Here is a 19,466-nt window from a genome sequence, read left to right as displayed (position 1 = left end):
AACTAAAACTCGTTAGTTTAATCGAATAGTTTTGTTTGTCATTGAGTCTGAATGTAAGTAGTAAGCACTACTTAAAAACAAACTTTGCAGAAAATAAATATGAATATTAAAAAATATTGTGCAATAATGGCAACCATTCAACATTATAACCAAGATAGGTCAATGTATCACATTAGAACATATTTTGAATATATTTTGTGAAAAAAAATGAAATTTTAGTTTCCTACATTGATTTCCAAGAGCTTGATTCCTGAGCTAAACGACGCACTGTTTAAACGACTGATTCCATCTGGTGTTAAAGCTAAGAAGTGCAACAAAATGTTGGCTGAAATTAAGCTTCTTGTGTGCGCTAAATTCAATTATATTTTCATATTTTGCTTTTGCTTTGAGTGATATAGACAAATAAACCATTTGATTATCAGATCCCACAATAAGTACGGTTTATTTGAGCCACATTATCAAGTAAACATCGACTAATGTAATCTGATCCCATGATTAAAGTAACGTTTGTGGTCTAAAATTGCAATGTGATAGTATATAAGCTTTGACTGTGTTATGATGGAATATTCTATTGTTTGAGCAGCAGCTTTACCAAAATGTTGCTGTTATTTTCTCTAAACCATGACATAAATAATGATTTGTAGCTGCACTGGAAGACTGCCAAGGTATGGATTAAAATAACGCGCCCCCCTAAACCATCCACAACCCCCACCCTTGGGTGATGGACAGCGATACAGCAACGCCGATAGGGGCGGGGCTGCACTGCAGCACTGTGCCTGCGCCTGTGTCTTGTGTCTCCGCTAATGTTCCGCGGGTTACGCACGCCCCCCTCCGCCCCTCTGCCCGGAGACAGGTGGTCGGCGCCCAATGCCTCCATCCTCCCTCGCCCGAGTCTCACAGATATCCGCTGGCAGCAAAGCAGCAAAGCCTCGTGAGTAGCGAGCGCGTCCCCGATGGACTTCCAGCGTGTGACCTCCGCGAGTACCGGGCGGAGGACAGCCGGAGTGAGGGGCCGTGAGCGGAGCGCTCCAGGGCGCACAGCCCCGCCGATTTTCTGCCCAATGTTTTCCAACTCGATCCCACCGGCTTCCGCTCGTGGGAAGGGGCCTACCGACAAAGGAATGACATGCGCCAATGAAAAAGTTGACACCGTTTAGGTGGGGTTCTGCGATCGACTGGCGGAGGGATCATTTGTGATTATCCACCGGGCTTTGGAAGTTGTTCCCCGGAGTAGAGTGGAGGTGGCTGACAAAATGGCTTCGGCCCCCGGGAAAGCGATCCAGAGCCCTGGGTCGGGCTCTGCTGTCAATGGGAATGCGACAGAGTTCCAGGATGCCGAGCAGGAGCCGTGTGACTTCCAGATGCACAACAAGATGTGCAAGAAAATTGCTCAGCTCACCAAGGTAGGTTGGGACGTGACCGGAGGACCACTGCCTCTCTCATCATCTGTCTTTTTTCATCGTGGCATCCTCAGCATCGTGCCTAACGTGTGCCTTTTTTTCAATCCCCCAAATGATACAAACGTGCTCAGAAATGACAAGAGGTCTAAATGAAACAATTTGGCTACATTGATTATCATTCACACTTGAGATGAAAGTACTATCAAATTGGAATTGATGAACATGTTACTTGGAATTGGTACCCTACATTCCACTTCTAAATTCATCACAGTTTTATGTAAAGGCACCGATTGACACTTATTTTACTACACATGGCATTTGTACACTTGGTCTCTAGCCTTTATAGGGCACGTTTCTGAAAATCTAGCATAACAAAAATTCAATTGAAAATCTCATGTTCTCTCTAGTTATATGTACAGGCAACTCAGGTGGTTAGTGGGTTTTCTCCGGGTCTCCCGAAAACATGCAGGCTGGTTAAAGAATCTAAATTGCACCTAGGTATGAAAGTGAGTGTGAATGGTTGTCCTCGTGCCCTGCTATTGGCTGGCCACAATTTCGGAGTGCCACCCCCCCCCCCCCCCCCCCCCTCTGGTGCCCGAAGTCAGCTGGGATAGGCTCCAGCACCCCTTGCAACCCTTGTGAGGACACACAGTTAAATAAATATATGAATGAATCGTTATGTACAATCGAATAGCCCTGCATTATATTGTAATGGGACCAATTTGTGCAACCTCTGTCAAAAAAGTTGAATTAGTTATCTCAGAGGATGCTCACTTAGTTATAAAGGAAAATACAACAGATATGTGACATGATCCCAAACAATTGACTTGACTCTGAGTGGTTGGAACAGTTTCTGGTTAAAGACGTGCATAACAGATACCAGAATATGTTGAATCTCATATATTGAACATTTTCTACATGTGATAAAGTATCCAATGTAAGTGTGTGATAATCCTGAAACAGTCTTCTCAGGACTTTTCCCTAAACATTAATAGTAACATGAAGCACAATGTTAATGAACCCAATATGCTTTTGGCAGCACTATTTTAGAGGACATATCTGTAGAGGCTTTTCAGTGCTGCATGGGGACCCACGCGTGTCTGCTCTTCACAATAGTGCTTAGAGAAGCAGGGCATGACCCACCGCTTGTTGAGCGGTGACGATTACTGATGACGAAGCAGTCACCGTCCTCCCTCGTGGCATCACCTCGTTGTCGCCTGCTTCTGTGCGTGTATGCCAAGAAGCGTTTGCTCTGGAGCAACATACTGTATACAGATCTAATATGTCCAAGCGTCCAGTATGTGCACAATGACACAGCTTATTGGACAGCTCTTGTGTCTGCATTTAAGAGGTTCATTCCAGAATTGAGAATGTATTGTGACCCACTCATTGCATTTGAAATAATCCACTTAAAAACATACTAACAAAGTTTCTGATTAGGTTGACTTGTCGTGAGAGAAAATAGAACTATACTGAGAAAACAATACTTAAAATGCTGAAATATGTTGAAAAAAATACCAAACAAGTTTGACCTGGGAGGATCGGTGTACAAGTGGTTAGTGGTTCTGGGGCCTAGGGTTCAATCCCTGTGTGGAATATGCATGTTCAACCCGGGCTTGCGTGGGTTTTCCTCAGGTATTCATCCCACTTTCCAGAAACATGCATGATAGGCTGGTTGTACATGTCATTGTGGCCTGCGATTGGATGGCCAGGCCCCAGCACTAAGATACGATTCTTGTGAGGATAAGCGGTTCAGAAAATGAATGAAAAAAAAGTTTGATTATGATGTTTACATCAGGTTTTCTGCCTTTACAGACTTTATGGGTGTGCTTTGCACTGTAAAGACCTTCCCCAAGCTGAATTATGTGATATGTCTTGTTAAAATATGGAATTAAAAATCAGGCATATACTGTACTACACTGTAATACAACACCCTGACATCTGACCTATGGTATTCGGTTATGGGTTTGTAAGTAGATTGCAAACAGGAAATGGGGTCAGCAGAAGTAACCTTATATATTTTAATAACTCATGCACTTGTACTTAAGGCACCTCCTCACGTCCGCTCCACCAATCAGAGATTTACACTTACCCCTCCCCCTTCCACTCTCTTCATCTTCAGCTTGCTCTGGTGGTGTGCCCTGGTTGAATGGGTGCTGCTAAAGATAAACCCAGAGTGTTTACGTGGGGGGGACAAGCCAATGAGAAGAAAGTGCAAATTGAGTGTGCTGGGGCAGCTGTTGGAGATGTTCGTGGTGGTCTCTTTGTTGGGGTGTACACACAGATAATGAGATCAAGTCCTGAATTTACACAGGACTTCATTACAGATACACACTGATGCATTTGAATTAGGAGTTTGCATTTTATCAAGCTGTTCTTAACCATCTCGCGCTGTCAAAGAACGACCTGTTTTGTAATTCATCCTCACGCCCGTTTGAGTGGAGGTGTGTGTAAATGTGTTTGTGTGGGAGGCAAGCTGATGCAAGCGAAAGTGAGAGCGCATCTTTTTTGTCTAACCTCTCTTTTTTTGCACTTGCTTTTTATTCAGCTGCACTGCTTTACACTACGTGTAGAATCTTAATTAAATGCTTCGCTCACATTGAAGTTGATGCCTGTAAGCACAGCCTTTATTTCTGGGTGAGGTTACATAAATGTGACTGGGAAATATTAATAATAGCAATTATAATAAAACATCAATATATATAGCTAAGGGGTTTCTTGCCTGGGTCCTTTTTTCTATTACTTGGTATACACTCTGCTTAGCATAGTTACATAGAGCATCCTCTGACAGCAAGATCAACATTTATTTGCTTTTTTTTTTTTGCTTTCAATCTGTCATGTTCAGCTGCTCAGGCATGCAGAATGGATGCAAAATTGGTTTGCTTTTCGGAACCAATTACTAGATGGAAAAATATAGCCAATATTATGGAGCTGTTAGGCAAATTACATACAATATCTGACCAAAAGAAGGATGGTTTCCAAACTTCCATTGGTAATACACAGTAGTTTGAATATATTGATATTCATTCTGATTTTGATGGGCTTGGATTGGTTAGATGGATTGGGCACAACATAGAGGCTAAAAATTATTGGACAGGAAAGTAAAATGATACAAACATTACACTGATGTATTGTAAGAAGTAACGTCAAGATGAATGCTATATAATAAAGAAGATACAATGTGATTTTTGCAATATTACTGACCATAGTTTCGCTTTTGGTGCAGTGCAGTTTTCTGGCTACCCACAGTTTCCTTACAGATCAAATTCACCTCTGACATGTAGGTAAAGGTGACCTTCGTTAGTATACGTTGCTTCAAGTGATGCATTTGATGCAGCATGTGTTTGTTGTCAAATTGAAGAAGAGATTTGGGGGGAGCTGGCAAGAAATGGAACCATTTGGTGGAAAAACAGCATTGTTTGCTTATAAAAAAATCTGGAGATTATCATGCTAATGAGCTCCCAGACACAAAATGACTCATATACATCTTTACGAGTCACAATTCTGAAAAAAAGCCCATGTCACAACGAGAACTGTTGATTTAGATGTAGCCTCATCCAAATCAGTTGCATTTGTGGTGACTTTATCATTAGTAGTTATATTAAGACATTTTTTAATGTTGAACAATATGCTCGATATTGGAAGTGGCGCTCTTGTTGGGTTAATGAAGCACATATTTGTATTGAAGCTGGACATAATATTAACATACAGTCAAGAGTACTGTATTTTCCACACTATAAGGCACATATTCAAGAAATGGCCTTAAAATTTGTTTCATATTTAAGGAATCATAAGACGCAGTAGTATTGGTAGTTGAAATAGGGTATTGTATTATACATCCTTGACGAGGAGCTGAAGTAGTGGTAGTAGTGGTGGTTAGGAGTTGTTCTATACATCAACTAGATGTGCTATAGGGAATTTCATGCAATGATTAATGAATATTGATCAATATAGTATAAGGTGCATCCGATTATTATGTGCACTGCTGGCTTTTGAGAAATTTGAAGTCTTTTAGTTGCGTCTTATAGTGCATAAAATACAGTAATTCTAATAATGAACGCTAGTTGATAGTTGTGATTCAGACTATGATTCAGACGTGCTAACACCCAGTCGCCTGATGACCAAAGTTTTTCCAAATAAAGCATAGAGGGTTTTATTTTTGGAACGTAATTGTGCAAACAAAAAGCACACAGTGCATATAGGATTTGATGTTCTGCTGTGTGGTGCTGTTAAATGGTTCTCATTCCAGCCTTTTCTTTCGGCTCATTGCGCTGATTTCCTCCACAAAAAGAAAAGGCCCTGGACTTGACGAAAGCACAGCATGAACTCTCTCTTCCCTCTGAGCCTGCCCTCGATACAGCCCCTTCCTTTCATGCCTCTCGGTCCAACTTGCAGCCAAAGTTTTTGGACCATGACATGATTGGTTATAAATGTTAGGCTGACAGGAATGTGAAAAGGCAGCTTTGCCACATGTCACATTTGTCATTGATATCACAGGCCAAAAGGTATTAAAAGGTAGACCCACACACATGCATCTTGACACATGGAGGAATGTCCTGCCATACAGTGAGTGTGCCAGCTATGTGGCAGACTGAGTGGCGTCTGCGTAAAATTTGAGCCCATGTGTCTCCCATGCACACAGGCATGAAAATGCATCTCTGAGAGTGCGTAAGTGAGACACCGGGGTCAACACATGATGACACTGTGACCACAGCGGTAAAGTGAATATGAAACAGGCCATATTTCAGCGCCAGTTAGCCGCAGTCTATATGGGGAAAATAGAGCTAGACAAATGCACCCCCACATGTGGGTAGGTAGTTAAGTGTCAACCAATTTGCACAGCATTTCTATGATATAAAAAGATTTTATTTTGATGCTGGGTGCCACTGCAAATTCACCAATATCCTAAATGAAACAGATTTTCTTTCTCCACTATGAAATTCCATCAAAAATTAGAAGTTGCACATATAACATAATGCATTCCACAAAGGGGCGCTGGATTTCATTGCAACCAAACCACTCATCTTGTGTGTCGTAATAGTGTAAAGGTTAGAATGGGAATAGTTCTTCCTTGTTCTATGAATCCTCTCAGTAATGTTGCCCGTTTTTGTATAAAAATGTCATAAAAAAAAACTCTACACTCATCATTCCCTAACTCGAGGGAATCTATGGCTCGCAAGCCATATATGGCTCTTTTGATGGGTGCGTATGCCTTCCGGTTAGCCTGGTAAGCTCAAATGTACCTGCAATTTTTCCCCCATTAGACTAACTTGTGAATACATACTCTGAGTGATCAGCAACAGCATAACAATGTTGTTAAAAAGTTCTGAAAACGTTTTTGTAACATGAAATGACAGAAAATAGTATTGTTTATGGCCCTTTCTGTCAAAACTGTTACCGACCCGTCCCTAAGTCTTCACCACATCAGCATACCATACTATACGTTAATGATCATGTTCCATATAAAAAACTTCAAACCCAACGCTGGTTTCTGTTTCAGGATTATACTGAACTAGTGCATACCTGCACTAGATGCATTCATGTTTTCAAAATTGAATCATCATCAGCCTCGTTTTGTGTGTTGTTGCTACTCCCCAGGTGATTTATTCCCTCAACATGAAGAATGAGGAGCAGGAGGCGGCCCTGCAGGCCTTGAACCACGCCCATGACAAGGAGCTCCATCGCATCCTGATGGAGACCTGTCAAGAAGGGGAAGGCTCAGCGCTGAGGACGCGGCTCCTCCAGCTGCAGGAGTCGTTGGACGAGCAGCAAAGGGTCGGAGCGCAAGTACGCGTGCATGTGCGTCCTTGTATAACGATCGCGCCAACCATATCCCATAATAAGCAGCCGACGTCTTTCCAAGGCCATGGTGTTTTGCTGTAATATTAATGCGCTCACATGAGAGCTGCAACTCAAAACTCAAATCTAATGTGCCCCACTGCAATCAAATGGGTGCCAACAGCATGGTATTTATCCCATTCATCATGTGCAATTTGCATAATGTGCCTCAATAAAACATACACATTAATCATATATAACCACATTACACTAACATGAGCTTCAGGTTCCAGTGAAACTTGGCATTTGGTTGTACAGCATTTCCAGTATATGCAAATCTTCACTCAAAGGGGGCGAAAATTCATCTAGCTGCTATTTTTGAAACAAAGACACTCTTCATTATGCACTCATGTCATGGAACCAATTAAAAAAGTTCATCAAAAATAATGTGTTATTGAAACGACATCTAAAATCGCATGTCAATGTGAATGGCAAATTACATTATTTATGTCTAAAATACCTTTTCCTGTGTTCTCACACTCTTGCTAATGTGACAAAGAAATTTCCCAAATATGGGATGAATAAAGTTATCTATTTTTTTAAAGTGGCCTAGGAATGATTAGCTTATAACATGTTTGCATGTGTCAACCTACATTTAAAATATCATAAATTATGACATTGTTTCATCCAAAGTATGAAAAACAACAACATATTTTCCTCCTAATTAGGAAATACTACAGTTTCTGTCAAAAAACTTAAAGGCATTGGGTAAAGAATAATAATATTTGACCAATCATCTGCACTATTGTTAATTCGTACCAATTCTTGACCTCACATATACTGCTAGCTCCAAATCACAATCATGTTGTATTTCCACAAAACACTCATGTTGCCATTAGAATTACTAAATGACGTCATTTATTCTGACATTTAAATCAATTGTCCAGAATAATATAAATGAATGTGGAGTTTGCATGTCTTGTGTGGGTTGCCTAGCAGGCTGATTGAACACCCTAAATTGCCCTTAGGTGTCTGTCTCCTTGTGCCCTGTGATTGGCTGGCCACCAATTTTGGCTGTCCCCTGCCTAGTGCCAATACTTGGCTGGGATAGGCTCCAACACCCCCTGCAATCTTTGTGAGAATACGCGGTACAGAAAATAAGCGAATGAATATATTACATAGTGTAACGTTTCACCACCTGTGTCTCTAGGTACAAGCCGACTTTGAGTTCTTCCGCATGCAATCGGAGGAGAAAGAGCGTGAAACTGAAGCTGAAATGAGGCGAGATTTTGAGGAGAGGCTCCAAACTGCAGAGGAAGGTCTCCAAGAGGCCAGATCCCAGATCAGCATAGCTCAGCAGGAGAATCTGCGATTGAGCAAAGAACTGGAAGAGGCTGAGGAGACGATCAAAGATCTGAACGACAAACGTGAGCTGAGACACAGAGTCAGTGGGGACGAGAAGAACGTGGTGACGGAGGAGAATGTTGATGAAAAGGCAGAAAAAGCCATGGCGGATTTGGAGAAGGTAAAAGGACTTTTGGAGGAGGTGAATATAATGAAGGAGGATAGGGATCGAAGAGAGTTGGAGACAAGAAATGAAAGGGAGAACTGGGAGCAAAAGATGAACCTACTTGTAGAGGAGAAAGAAGAAATGAGGAAGAAGATAGAAGAGCAGAGCCGGTGGGAGGAAAAGGAGGAGGAAGAGAAGAAAGGAATGCATAGTGCTTTAAGAGAACGAGTGAAGAGAGCTGAAGCCGAGTTGGAGAGCCATCTGGAAAAGCAGGCGGAAAGCAAACGGAGTACCGTCAAACTGCAGGAACGCATACAGGTAAAACCTCAATGCATCTTGTACACTTAGCAGACATAAGATTACTTAGACCTGCTCTTGCTTTTGCATAATTTCTTTGCAAAGATAAATCTTCTCACCTTTCAAAGACTAATCCAGTCATTTTTGAATCCAACAAAGCCAGATTAAAATTGAAACCACTTGAACTTTTGTACACCTCATTGATTAAATGATTAGTGTTAATCAGTACCAAGGCAAGGTTATGCTGCCAATGTTGTGTTCTGGTACTGGTCTTGATGGTTCCCATTCAAATGAACATGAAATGAAAGAAGATACTGACACAAAATCAGGAAATGTAATGTACATCTATCATCATTTGAATTTGATCCTAAAATAGAAACTCATGATTTACTTTCTCGGGCCGCACAAAATGAGACGGCGGGCCAGATTCGGCCCACAGGCCGGCACTTTGACACTTGTCCTGTAATGTAACTGGTATTGTGGAATTGCAGTTACTGCAACAGATAAAGCTCTTGTTTTTTCTTCTTGTTTTTTTTTTATGTCGCCAGCTAATGACAAATCTTTGAGATCTATGGTGGCGAGAGATGGAAGAACTTTCTTGTCTAACCACAGGCTTTGCTTGCTGAGTGCTTTTCCAACTGTCAGCTCAGTCCTAATGAGTAGTTTGCAGCGGATACAATCACTGCAGCCACAGCAGCTCAACATTGAGACCCCCTGCCGAAACTAGACACACAGTTGACATAATCTCTTATAGCAAGCAGGCCATTAAAACCATGCAGCTGGGCTATCAAAGCAAGACATGTATACATACTTGCTTTTTTTTCCCTCTCCACCTTCAGTATCTTGGTCAAATTCCTCTTTTCTCTGCTGACCCCAATGTTCCTCCTGCATGATGTACCTTTTTTGTTGTTGTTGCACCTTTTAGAACTTAGAGGAAGAGTTGGAGCTGGATCGGAAACGAGTGTCCGAGGCTGAGGGCACGGTCAAAAGGGCAGAGGAGGAGCTTGCTGTTGCTAAAGAGAGGCTCCTTCTCCAAGAAGATGAACTACAGAGCCGAGCAGGTAGTTTATGAGACTTCCATCACATGGTACATTTTATATTTGTTCATTTGTTAAATGTCTTCAACCCTTTCACGACAATGATGCTTTTTAGCAAAATGTTTTATGGTACACAATTCTTTGGTATTTAAAATAAATAAGTTCTATTTTTTAACCCTTTATAAAGCAGGTGACCATCAATTTTTGTATATATCATTGTATTTTTTTATATATATATATTTTGAATAAATAAGTATAGTACATCAATGCATGCCAATAACAACTAAGTTAATTAAATTGAAATGATTAAAATGGGAAATACACACTTTAAAGTAATTATTATTTTTATTATTATTATTATTATTATTTTTATAATGTTTTACTCATTTGATCCCATTATTAGCAATGGATGTCCATTTTATTTATTCCGGAAAGACTCGCTGTGAATGCTCTCATTTCAGTTAACAAACTAAAAGTGATTTTACATCTTACATTGTCAATGTTTTCAATTTAACACAATTCATGCATGCAAGAGTTAAGAAACTTAAAAAATCTGATGTATGAACTCTGACATAAGCACGAGGCTTTTTCCAACACGGCCTGGCTCAGAGGGTGATGATGTTATTAGCGGAATGAGAAGCTCCATTTGTCAAGCTTAAGATTTAGACAGTTTAGCGCCAATCAAGCATTCATTTCTTTGAGACATACGGACATGTGCCTTCCAAATTGATTGTCAGAAAGGAAAAGAAGATTTCAGTTTAACGTCATCAGCGGATATGTGAAGTTACTCAAGGCCACGGTTAAAAATTATAAATTATTACAGCACGGATTTCCAGCTCAAGATCAAGCCTATTTTTATATGGGAGCATTTTCCCTGGTATTTCACAATGATGTCGTATATGGAGAGATGATTTAGTAAAGTAGATGTTGACAGAAAACAAATATTATCAAAGATTCATTTTACTCTGCCTAGGCCATAAACTTGCTCTGAAACTACTCAGCATCCACCTCTCATCCGCCGAAGGACTTTCCGTAACGTGAGAAACATGAGACCCATTTTAGTGATGTGTGCGTCTGTGTGTGTTTGTGTGTGTATTCCGGTTGTTTTTTTAGAGGAGTTGCTGAACGTAGGCTGCAAAGTGTGTGCGTGTGCTGATGTGGAGGATCTGAAGAGCCAACTGAGTCGACTGCAGAGCAGAAACAGAGAGTTAGAGCTCCAAACAAGCGGCAGGAACAACGATCATGCACGCCAAATCCGCCAGGTAACACATAGAAGACAAAGTCTGGTCAAGTCCATCTTTTGTTTCAACATGAAAAAAGTCAAACCCTGTAATTGTGATTATTATCGCACTAATACTGATACCATAATCGCAAAGGCACCCCTTTATATGAGCTCCAAATAGCTGAGTTGTTTTTTTTTTTTTACAGCACGCAGAGGCTCTCTCCAGTCTGCGTTCCGAGATGGTGAGAGCTCAAACCGAAGAGCTTCGTCGCATCCAAAAACATGCAGATGAAGAACGGGATAAACTGCAGAGGGAGATGGAGAAGGAGCGAGTCAATGTACAGAAGGAAAGAGAGCAAGAAAAGAGCCATTTGGAGAAGGAGAGGAACCGGATGCGACGAGAGCGAGATGAGGAGAAAGAGGTGCTGCGAAGAGAGGCAGAAGGAATCAGAGAACACGTAAAGAGGGAAAAGGATGAGGAGGTGGAGCGGCTCCGCAAGGAGCTGGAGGTCGAGAGGGTCCGAGTCCGTGCCCAGTTAGACAAGCGCTTCGAGCAGGTGGAGGTGCAGAGAGCTGGTCTCCAGCAGAGACTGGAGGAGGAGAAGAAGAGGCTGGTGGAGAAGGCTGAGGAGGACAGGCGGCGCCTGAAGGAGCAAGTCCGGAAGGCCATTGAGGAGGTCATGAGGAGACATGCGGCTGAATTACATTGCGTCCAAGAAGCCCTGAGCTCAGAGAAAAAGACCAACCAAGAGGTTAGATTTTTCTTCAGCATCCCAGGGAGAAATGTTTTGTTTTTTAAATGATGTTGGATAACATTTTTTTTAATCTGATGCTGTCTAAGGTGTGTGCACATCTTGAAGAAGAGAGGAGAAGAAATGGCAAACTTCTTGATAGGTTGGATCGGGAAAGACAAGAACTGGAGCTAAAACTTAAAGATGCAGACAATGAGGTGAAGTTTACACTGTGTATTTTGTTTCCTGAGGGCTTTTATTATTATATATTACAGACATATTTTGAAGAATTAAGGATGAAAAGTCACATATATTGGCATTGGAAATTAGGTTTTATTGGTTAGAATGTTTGACACAGGAACAATATTGAACACAAGACACACAAACCACAATTGTTAACGATTACTTATGAAATTAAGTGATGGCAAAGGTTTTAAACGGTTCAATCGGATGACACCACACTGTGGCTCCAGTTTTTTTAACTAGATCTACAATGTCTTCTGTGTCTTGTGTCTGACTCTCTTGCTACTGCAACTAAGAAATTGCTCTAATGTCTGTTTCTCTCATATTGTGTGCGCACATGTTACATTTTTTCCATAAACAAGTAAAGATTTTCATACGTTTCATAGAAAATGAGAATATAAATACTAGTACTATTAAAACTGTATCCAATTATTATTTTTTAAAACAGCTGTCAATCTTAAAACAACAAAAACCGTGTTCCTCTGTGAATTACACAGTAGCTTGCTGATTCATAGTTTGCAGCAAACTATACAAAAACCTGCACAAAATAATAAATACTTGGACTAATGTCCAATTACCGACTCATCAAGCAGCTTCATGTCTTTTCAGATCTTCCGTCTGAAGACATCCATGCATCATGAAGAAGAGAAAGAAAGAGTAGCACCAGAGACTTTGCCCGCATGTGGACCGCAATGCTCCCGACTAAAAGAGGACTTGGACCAAACCCAAAACCGCTTGACTCGGATGCAGGACGAGGCGGAAAAGCAACGAGAAAGGCAACAGCGAGACATCGTCTCCCTCAAGGCGGACAAACACCGGTTAGAGGAGAAGGTTCTGGAACAGAGTCGACTGAACGCTGAGAGGAATCTTTTAGATCAGAGCCAACGTAACATTGAGGAGCGCATCAGGTAGCAAAACTAATTCACTACTAAATCCAGTCCCTAATGCAAAAAAAATGCAATCTTCCCAAACTAACTAAAGGTGTACTTGGCCAAAGTATCGTACTTACTACTTTATCTGTTACACTTAATTCCCTGGTGTTCCCAGGGCGGAATGTGAAGACCGCCTCAGGGCAGAATTCCGGATTGAGATGAACGCTGCCGTCGCCGAGAGCGAGCAGAGGTGGCAGAACCAAGAGCAGGAGTTTCACGCTCAAATTTCGGAGCTGCAGTGTCAGCTGGATGAGTTGCAGGTGAGCCTTATTTATCCATTTATGCCGTTGGCCTCATCCAAATTGGATAGTGAGCAATGCAGCAGTTAGATTTCTGCAAACATCAACACTAATCTGGCCCAAAAATCATTGAATACCAAGAGTGCAACGTTTTATAGCCTAACTATTCCATTTATGCTGCTGTTTTTCGCATCCTGATTTTGTTTTATTCATTTCAAGTGATGGTTAGCTAATAAAAATGAGCTATTATTTCCAATATTTATCAATATTCCTTTTGTGTTGGCAATGGCATATTTTCTGCTATTTGTCATTACTCGGAGACATATTTTTCTTGCAAATGCAGTCCGAGACAAAGAAAGAGGATTCAGGAGATGAATCGCATGGCAATCGTGAGATTGACAAGTTGAAGAAGGAAGTGCAGGAGACCAAAGAGATTAACAAGAAACTGAGGGAACTGCTGGAGGTACTTGTACACAAGATCATACTCATAAATACATTTATATATAACATTTTACAAAATATATTTGTGGAAAGGCACATCATTGTTTTTCCATTTTTTATACCCAAGACAACAAATTTAAGGCTTTTGAGTTTTATGGCCTCCTAAAATGAATCGTTTGCATATCATGTAACAGAGAATAATGACTTATTTAAAAAATAAATAAAAAACTAATATATACATTGTTTTGTTTTTTAAACATACTACTGCATTTTTAAATTAAAGATGTGAAGAAATAAAAACTGAACATTAGGGAAATTACATGACCCTAGTGAGGATAACCGATAAATGAATGAAGTAGTGTCAGAAAGAATGTTTTAATAACTCTCAAAGCAGACTCTACAACCTGAACGCCAGAAAAAGTCTACCTTAAAGTCATCCCTTGCTACTTGAGATGGAAATTGGTGCTGAAATTCAATAAATAAATAAAAATTCTAACCTGAACGTGCATTGAAACAAAATTCTGTGTTATAGGAACCGCAAAGCCAGAGCTTAACCGAGGAGCGACGCGATCACGCCGTGCAGCTGCAAGCCTTGGAAAGACAAGCCAAGGACGATGTGCTGTCTGAGAGGAACCGTCTACAGACCATGCATCACCTGGAGTTAGGTAACAAAATACACATTTTTCATGTGTATCTCACATCCGAGACGAGTTCGAGCTAGCGGAAACAGCACATGCGCACGTATTTATTCAAAAGCAAAGTTCTTATTGCCATGGATACGATTCACCATGGCAACAAGCGGACGGCTACCCGCAACAATGGGCTGAGACGATTTTGACGTGCTTGACCATCTGTGTGTGCGTGGAATCAGACAAGCAGCGTGCGGAGTTGACCCAGCAACACACAGAATGGAGCCGACAGATGACCCAGAGACATATGCAGCAGATTGAAGACCTTCAGGCCCAATTGCAAGCGCATACGCAAATGATGGCACTGCAGCAGGTAGCACACACTCATTTCCATCTTTTTCCCTTGTGTCCATTGACCTAAATAAGTAAGTGTGTGTGTGTGTGTTTTCAGGACCTGAAGCAACAGAACCAGAACCAGGTGTTTGAACGGCAGCTGGATGAGAGTCGCTGTGCCATGTTGGAATTGCAGAGAGAGAATGCCACACTTAAGAAACAATTACAGGAAAAGTAAGTGAAAATATGTTCAAGAAAAAACATTTTAAATGGTGTATTTGGAGGTTGAATAGCAAATGAGTTTCTAAGTGCTCTTCAGTACATTAATAGTATGCATGTTGGATTTTTTAATGAACATATTGTTCTCTATTCTATAACAGTATGTGATGTTTTGTATTATGGTAACAATATGGCATGATTTCTAGTGTCTAGTGCATGTGAATGGTTTGCTTAATTTTTTTTTTTTTATTCTGTGTTTGGTGGCAATTGAGGTCAATGAACTGTTTCTATTAATCTATTCTATTTTTGAACTATTTGCTTGTATTTTATGGTGATTTATCACCAAATAATATCTCTAAAAAGTAATATTTTTGAATACAGTATGAACCAAAAAGTGGGAATATCAAGAAAAAGTTGTTTTATTTTAGCAATTTAACTTAAAAGAGGAAAACAACAAATTTTATTGAGAAATTACACAAATATTGAAGTTTTTCAATTCATGACATGAATTTTAGGTCATATCAAAAAACATATGAGTGGTTTAATTGTTATTTCACATTGTAATTAGGTTATATTGATGTCCTATTTCAAGTGACACTTAACTGACTCTCATTTTAATCCAGAATGAATTTGCAGGGGTATTTCCAGCCATCTTTCTCCTTACAGGTCCATCCAGGGGAACCCCAGAACTGAAAAGAAAGACGACGTAGAGAGTGCAAATTTGCAAAACAGCAGAGATGACCATCTGGAAGATGAAGCGCAACGCCTGAAGGAAGAAGTGGAGAAACTGAGGGTGGAAATGGAAAAGCTGGAAGAGTCCCAGAAAATTTGGGAGGAGAGAAAGGAAGATGATGACAAGGAAGAAAAGGAGGAACAGCAGAAAATGAAGACGCCCGAAAAGGAAGAAGTGGAGGAAAGTAGGAAAAAGGATTTGGAGGAAATCAGGAAGGAACACAAGAAGGAAATTCAGAATTTAGTGTCTGACTACAGCAGCGCTCAAATGCAGTTGCAGGCTCGAATTGTCGCCCTAGAAAACGAGTAAGTACAGTACACGTGACCCTTTTTAATCAAATACCCAAATATAAAAAAATACGATTTATTATTAATGGATGCATTATTTTTGTGTTATTTTTACGGGGCAATCTGTGTCAGAAAAAACATCCAAAAAGTCCGTATTGGGACGCAATCAGGCACATATATGAAGATGACATAATGCACGTTTTTGGTCACGATGCTCCAGGTTACGTGAACGTGAGGAGCGATGCAGAAGAAGAGAACCACGATGTGATGACCTCCAGCTGGGAAAACTTCAAGAAAGACTGACAGAGCGAGACCAGCTCATTAAACGATTAGTGGTATGTATGACACACAACTACTTCCACTCCTTACATTCTCCATAGATTTACTATATATATCAAATTCCATGACAAAAAGTGCAATTTGCTATAATGCATGCAAGCAAAGCAATCTAACTTCCATAAATTACACATACTATGGACCACTTTCTTGTTCATCTTCTTTCCTTAACCTCTTTCCCTCCAGGAAGAACGGCATCAGCTGCAGCTACACCCCCCTGTTGTCAGGGACAACAGCGGCCTCAGGCACCATGAAAACAAACCCCGCCCCGGGAGTACTACGCCAACCATGAGAGTAAGTGAATGTGTGTGTTTTTTGTTGTTGGTGCACATCATGAGTTCATCAAAATTCACTCATTCTCTTCCCTGCCAGAAGTAAATGTTGGACTCAAGCCAGGTTTTGTTTCTGGAGGTTTCTACAGGCAATAAAGTGTCTAATTTAGCCCGCTTTGTAGGTCCAGATGTGGAAATTTAGTGTTCTGCACTATTCTTCTTTGGGAAACAATTAGTAATATTTAAATATAATCGAACTGTTTCTGCTAATATTTTTAAGGAATTTCCCGAATATTGGATGAAATAAAATTCTAATATAATCTAATGCAACCTAATCTAATTCAATCCAATGGACATTGAGTTGCTCCATTTGGTGTCTGTGTGAACCTTGGCCAGCTATTCCACTATAATTTGTATTAACCAAAGACTATATGTTTAAAAAAAAACTCATATTTTAAAGAAAATAAGGAGGTTTTTCAAATGAAAACCCTCCTTATTTTCTTTAAAATATGAGTTTAACTCTGATTCTTCAGAGGGAAAAACTCAACTAAGTTTTGTATTCCACATCTGTCAGACCTAACCAAACATAAATTGAGTGTTATCCATAATAGAGATTGAGAAAATCCAAATGCCTTAACGTGTGAGAATTTAAACTGAGTATAGTATTGATTTGTGTTCCTAGAAGAAGCATTTGGAGTCGTCTCCTGGAGGAAGCAACGTTTCCTGCTCCGGTGCTTACGACCGCCTCCCTGCCTTCTCATCATCGTCTTCCTCCTCCTTTTCTTCTACTTTGCCTCACCAGTCCACTTCCCACCCTCACACGTCTCCCCACTACTCCACTTCGTCTCTTCCGCACAAGCACACCTCGCTGTCCCTCAGCCAACATTCCCCCCCACCCCTACCTCGTTCCCCCAGATCCCGGACCTCCTGCATCCCCCCTACGCCGGCGCCCACTGCCCCGCTGCCCGTCTGTCCCTCGCAAACGGGCATTCGCTACGTGTCACCATCATGTCAGGAGCCATACACGTACCTTCAGGCACAATCAATCAGGTAGGATTTCAAAAAAAATCTCTTAAAACATTGTTATGTGAAGCCACCTGACTTTGTCAAAATGACTTCTTAATATAAAATTTGCAATGGTGCTATAAAAGTGCATTATTTATAACCTACCTGTCTACCAGTCGGCTTTGTTCTGAACCTTAAAGCAGTGACAGTCATTGTAGTCGGCTGTTTTTTTGGAGAAAAAATAAAAAAGTAGTGGCCCCCGTATTGTTCTCTGCTAAATAAAGACACAAGAAGATGCAGAAATAGGTCAAACATTTACTTGAATGGGAACAGAAAGCAATGATGTGCACTTTTGATCGCTTAACCAGGGTACGCTATCACCAAACAAAAAATAAATACACTTAAGTAGTAGCCAGTTGAAGTGTCCTAAGGTCACCATACATTCTGCATTAAGCATGGAGGACAGTCTGTGTCCAAAACAGGACACTTACTAATTGTCCTCCTTTTTGTAAATGGACCTGAATGCAGCACACAAATAAAATACTGTCAACAAATAAAATAAAGAAATATACAGCCGATTTTTCCTATTCCATGAATGTTTATTCATCTTCCGAACTGCTTATCCTCACAAAGGTCGCAGGGGGTGCTGGAGCCTATCCTAGCAAACCATGCGGCTGACACCCAATGAAATGCTTCAATTTCAGTTGTATATTATTCTTTCATGCACCTCTTAATATGAAGTTGTAGTTCATTTTCATTGCATTCATTTCTCCAAATTGAAATAGGATAACGAACTTGAACCTCTCCACTGTTTGTTTGTTTTTTTAGGGGGTCTTATATGGAGCAGAGAGGCAATGATGGGCAAAATCAAGAATGGTTCACAAAATACTTTTCCTTCTGAGCACAAAAACCAAGTCACCCGACAGTTCATCGCTTCTGCGTTTCACGCATGTGCGAGAGTGCTCTCCCTTCATCTACTCACAACAATGGACTGGGAGCTCCACCGATTTCTTTTCACATGGTGAAAAACAAGTATAATAGATGGAAGCGTACTTTATTGTGGATGTGATGGAGTCACACTGCTGTTGCCAGGCAAACTCCACACACACACAGTGTTGGCAATGTAGTACTGCGAAATAAGGTTGCATGGATTTGAAGAAGAAAAATATGTTTATCTTGGTTCTGTTGCATCAATATGAAACCTTTTCACTGAGCGGTCTTAAATCGGTGGAGTGCTCATATACATGGCGGCGGACTCATGGGCTCATCACCAGCAAGGCCATCTCCAACATTGCCTCAAAGCTCAACCAAAAAGTGCTTCTGGAAATACATGCCTGGCCTCTTCCCAAGGCCTCCAGGATTTTGTTTGTGTCGTCAGAAATGTCTCCATAATGACTTTTTTTTCCAAAATGATTTAAGAGCAGTCTTCCTTTTTTTCAACAGCACAGTTGCTTCACTACAATTACATGCTTATTGAAGGCCAGTTTTTTCAATGTCGCCAACCAAGAGTCTCTTCATGAACATGGAGGCATTTGATTTATTCATTCAAGATCCTCATTAATATGGACATATACTCTTCACATCCCATACCAAAATGAAGCTTGTTTTGATGCAAAAATGTATAAAAGTCTTAAAAGAACAAAATTGAATAAAATATTTTGTTTTTGTACTGATATTCTTTCGTTGGTGATGTTCCAAAAAGTGCACATTCTTTATATTAAAATTAAATATTTAAGTCCAATCGATGTTTGGTGCCCTTGAAATAGAATTTTATGATTTAATAGTTTATCATACAAATCTCAGATAAACTCATGACACAATA

General features: G+C 40.5%; 1 protein-coding gene across 4 annotated transcripts; it reads left to right on the top strand.

Moving 5' to 3' along the window:
* The first annotated feature begins 778 nt into the window (after positions 1-778).
* On the top strand, positions 779-19,319 carry fam184b (family with sequence similarity 184 member B). Of its 4 annotated transcripts, none has more exons than XM_077719310.1 (18): positions 779-1,403; positions 6,999-7,187; positions 8,389-9,006; positions 9,911-10,046; positions 11,136-11,284; positions 11,451-11,996; positions 12,086-12,193; positions 12,828-13,126; positions 13,266-13,410; positions 13,733-13,852; positions 14,363-14,495; positions 14,702-14,832; positions 14,911-15,026; positions 15,678-16,049; positions 16,252-16,366; positions 16,554-16,661; positions 17,322-17,689; positions 18,473-19,319. In XM_077719310.1, exons 1-18 carry the CDS (start codon positions 1,254-1,256, stop codon positions 18,543-18,545), a joined length of 3,876 nt encoding a protein of 1,291 aa, XP_077575436.1. In that variant the 5' UTR covers positions 779-1,253; the 3' UTR covers positions 18,546-19,319. The 4 variants fall into 4 exon arrangements, with proteins under 4 accessions (XP_077575436.1, XP_077575434.1, XP_077575435.1 ...); XM_077719308.1 differs by having other exon boundaries at positions 15,648-16,049; XM_077719309.1 differs by having other exon boundaries at positions 6,999-7,199.
* Positions 19,320-19,466: the final 147 nt, after the last annotated feature.

This window comes from Stigmatopora nigra, chromosome 6 (assembly GCF_051989575.1).
Source record: "Stigmatopora nigra isolate UIUO_SnigA chromosome 6, RoL_Snig_1.1, whole genome shotgun sequence".
Classification (NCBI taxonomy): Eukaryota; Metazoa; Chordata; class Actinopteri; order Syngnathiformes; family Syngnathidae; genus Stigmatopora; species Stigmatopora nigra.
This window is presented reverse-complemented; position numbering and strand designations above follow the sequence as displayed.